Source organism: Danio rerio, chromosome 13 (assembly GCF_052040795.2).
Source record: "Danio rerio strain M-AB ecotype USA chromosome 13, GRCz13ab, whole genome shotgun sequence".
Classification (NCBI taxonomy): Eukaryota; Metazoa; Chordata; class Actinopteri; order Cypriniformes; family Danionidae; genus Danio; species Danio rerio.
In genome coordinates, this window is record NC_141033.1 from 25,066,306 (window position 1) to 25,070,561 (window position 4,256).

Sequence of the window (4,256 nt, forward strand, 5' to 3'; positions counted from 1 at the left end):
TGATCTAAACCTGATTGAAAAATCTCTGGAAAATCCTTATTGATGAAGTTATGGCTGGGCAAACTGTGGAATATATTCAAGAGGAGTAGTTTCACGATAACGCACAGCATGTTACACCCCCCCCTCCTTTTTTTTTTTTTTACAAATAAGTTTTTTCTGATTCTTTAGCCAAACTCTTAAATTCAGTGAAACTGTAAAAATCAATTAACAAACAAAACAAAACAAAAAAAGTATCAGGGCACAGACACACACACCCGTGTCATATCGTAACACCCCTCCCACTCCTCCTCCCTGTTTCTGACACACCTGCACATTAATGAAGCAAACAAACACTGTACATATACACACAGATGAATCCCATATGTCTATATAGAACATACAAGCACAGAGCCTCCAGCAGAAGGTCAGCGTTCATGGAGTTTTCATAGTTTGCATGTGCAAGTCATTCAGCTTTTTCCACATTCCAGCTATGGGAGGTGACATAAAAGAATTTCAGCCCATCGTTTTCTTCTTGTTCATATGAACGGCATGTACAGCAAAAAATAAACAATGCAACCAATATCAAAATAATGAAACTAACAAAATAAGAAGAATTTAAAAAAAGGAAAATAGTTCAATTTCCCTGAAATTATTAATATATAATTAGATAATAAACATGAAACAAAAAAATGAGAAAATGTACAGTAAATCAATTCAGTAATTCAAAATCAAATCATAGAAGTAAAAATGTAAGAAAATGAAACTAAAATACATTTAATAAAATATTAATAAAAATAAACATAAATAAAACATTATATGAAATCATTAAATGCCTAATTTAAATTATACCCTTCTACAAATCATGTGTTCTTCTCAAGTCTGGCTGACGCAGAAACAGAAACTAGGTAAACCAGTCAGGCTTGTTCGCTGTTCTCTCTGCTGACATCTTTCAACTCCACCCAAACTCAAATAACCAATGGGCACAAGCATCCCTGACGTACTCTCCAGCCTAATAAAACCGCATGCATCTCCTGCGCCAAAACACTGACACACACCACCACCAACAACAACAACAGAAAACTCCAACAACTGAGGACTTCGCAAACATGTCTTTTTTTTCGGGAATGCTTGGCAATAAAGGAGCCGAATCAATGGTCGACCAAGCTGTGGACAAAGCATGTGAGTTTCTCAAAGCATTTCTACACTATGAAAAATATCTGTTAATTATCCAATCGCTTTCTGTATTTTGTGGTTCACAAGTGTTTTTCATTTATTTAAGGTTGTGAATTGCATTATGAGACCTTGATCTCTGCTCTGTTTTCTTTTAATATTGAAAATTCAACTCTATAGTTTAACAAAGTGACTTTTAGTGACATTTTAGTAGTCTGAAATAATATAATGTATAAGAAATGATATTTAGAGACACAAGTTTGTGAAATAAAGAAAACATGTACTGTTTTTCTGTACAGTAATATAAACAACACCAACCCAGACAATGTATATCTTTAAACAATTAAAAATGTAAACAAAAGGCACTTTTTCCAACTTTAAGGTAAAAAGTTGTTGGAAAAAAGATCAAGGTCCCAAAATGCAAAACAAAAGCATAAATAAATGGGGGAAATGCAAAACATTCATTCATTCATTTTCCTTCAGGTTAACCCTCTATTTATCAGGGGTCTAATTCATGGATATTTGTTACAATGTGTGTTAAAAGTGCTAATACATTTTATGGAGTGAGATGTGTCCTTATTTAGCCAGATAATAATTATGTATGCTGTATAAATAATAAGTTCTAATCTAACTTAAGTTTTTGGGTATTGTATTACTTAAAATAAATAGGTTAGAGGCTCATTTCTTTATGATTTACCTTTATATCTTAAAATATAGTAGCTTAGTTATAATTACTTTAATTCATTAAAATAAGTTATTGCTTTAAGTAAAAAAATAACAATAATACCATACAACCTGTTGTCCCATTTAGTTTCACTAACTCTCAACTGTACATGTAAGAGAACTATGATAGCATGACTCTAAATTATATAAATTTACGTATTTAATTTGTTTACGTAAACTTTATTTCAGTAGAGATTTAATTTAAATGGAACGTTTCACCTCCAATTTAGACTTAAACATGCATTTATTCTACTTATAAATAAACTAAGGGGAAAATCTAATTTTTAATTCAATTATTCACATGGACAACCCAGACATAATTTATAACAACTACAGATATTAACTGTCACTTTGTTAACAAAAGAGTTAAATTTAACATCAAAACATGTTGTCAGAGCAGAGACCATGGTAATGCAAAATAATAATGCAATAATAGCATAATGTAAACCATAATAACAACTGTGAATCAAGAGTCATAATCTGTTAAAATATACACTCATGCAACAACAAAATGTTTGTTTTCTACAAAACATTTAGATTAAATATTTTTGAAAATAGTCAGTCCAAAACTCGCAGAAACAAAGTTAGCAGGGGATTTAAGTGCAAGTAAAGCTTTCCAAAAGCCTATATTTTCAGATATTTAAGAAAAGTATTTCAAGTATTCTTAGGCCCCATCTGATGAGAAAGAAGAGCTGTGTTGTATCAAACTGAATTACAAAATACATAATAACAATATTTTTGCTCCTGTTGAATTCTGCTAGCTACTGTGGTTAAAAAAAAAATGAAGGAAACAATTACTGGAAAGAAGCAGCCAACCGATAAGACCGGAGGCATGGGAGGGCTTTTCCCAAGTAGTGGAGATAATAAGCCAAAGGAAAAATCAGGAGGACTGTTTGGCGGCTTGCTTTCAACAGAAAAACCAGCAGAAAACCCTCCTGCAGCAGCCACAAGTGCAGCAGACAGCACTCCAAGTAAACCAGCAGACCCCGGTGAGTAAAACAGAAATGCATAAATAAAATATACACACGCAGATCGCACCTTAGAGCACATCACATATGACTTTCCCCACCATGCATAAATTGATTAATTAATATGTATTTTTGATTAGAATTCAACGACGCCCTGGATGAACTTGCTAATGATTTCTGATTGAAGTGATGATCCCCGGCTGAAGACAAAAGCGCAGTCTCCATGTGTCATGAACTTAAACAACACAAGATGTTAATTTGTTGCTCATGTAAATATAGTTTTTTAAATATGGATGCCTCTTGAATTTCTGATACAATCTACTATGCCTGATTACATTCATATTAGGTTCTTTGTTCAGATAATTCAAGTTCATTATGCATGTTTTGTTTATAGATATTGTGTGACTAAAGCTGAATAAACAGAATTTATCACTTATTTAAAAAGTCTATTTTTCTCACCAACATGAGCATGGTTTTAGGCTTATTTTGAAAATTGTATTTACAAAACACTTGAACTAATCAAGTTTCTGTAAAAGTTTTTAGCTTGGAGATTTCTTTTAAAACCTATTCAGAAATAGGGAGAAGGATTAAGCCAAGAGTAAGGGCAGGGTTGACCTCGTTGCTATGGATGATGTCAGCATGATCAGTAATTACGTCTCTGTCAGAGATCATTCTGCTATATTTAAATAAAGGTTTTAAAGTGCAGGCCAAGTCACTAATTGCATCCAAAAAAGTATGTTTTACCTTTATTATTTTAGAGATCAGGGTGTCACGATGGCAGAGTGGATTCACAATTGATTCACAGTAATAAAGTTGCTAATTCGAGCCTCGGGTCAGTTGGAATTTCTGTGTGGAGTTTGCATGTTCTCCCCATGTTCACGTGGGTTTCAGTACTTTGGTTTCCCCCACTAGTCCAAAGACATGCAGTACAGGTAAATTGGGAAGGCTAAATTGTCCGTTGGGTGAATGAGTGTGCATGGATGTTTCCCGGTGATGGGTTGCAGCTGGAAGGGCATACACTGCGTAAAAAAACATATGCTGGATAAGTTGGCGGATGATTCTGCTGTGGTGACCCTAGATTAATAAAGGGACTAAGCTGAAAAGAAAATAATGAATGAATGAATTTTAAAGATCACTAAATAAATATTTTCCTCCATATTCAAAATTAGTGTCTTTTCTCAGAAAGACAATGAAGCAAATATATATTTTTTTATGTTAAATAATATTTAGAAAAGATATAGAAATATAAAAGTGTGCAAATTTGTATTTGTAGAGCATTTATCTGTGCAAACCTAATCTTAAGGGGATATTTGAGTTTAAGACATTTTGTGAATACACCCCCAGTTATTTAGCCCATTTTAAAAATGTTTCAAAGTACAAACAATATCATTCAAATAAATAATCTGACACAGCACA

At 33.0% G+C, this 4,256-nt stretch overlaps 1 protein-coding gene across 1 annotated transcript; it reads left to right on the top strand.

Annotated features, from left to right (window-relative positions):
• The first annotated feature begins 956 nt into the window (after nucleotides 1-956).
• On the top strand, nucleotides 957-3,664 carry zgc:193505. The gene is given in 3 exon segments (NM_001128697.3): nucleotides 957-1,158; nucleotides 2,634-2,861; nucleotides 2,981-3,664. Coding segments are annotated over 3 exon segments (426 nt in total). The 5' UTR covers nucleotides 957-1,001; the 3' UTR covers nucleotides 3,022-3,664.
• Nucleotides 3,665-4,256: the final 592 nt, after the last annotated feature.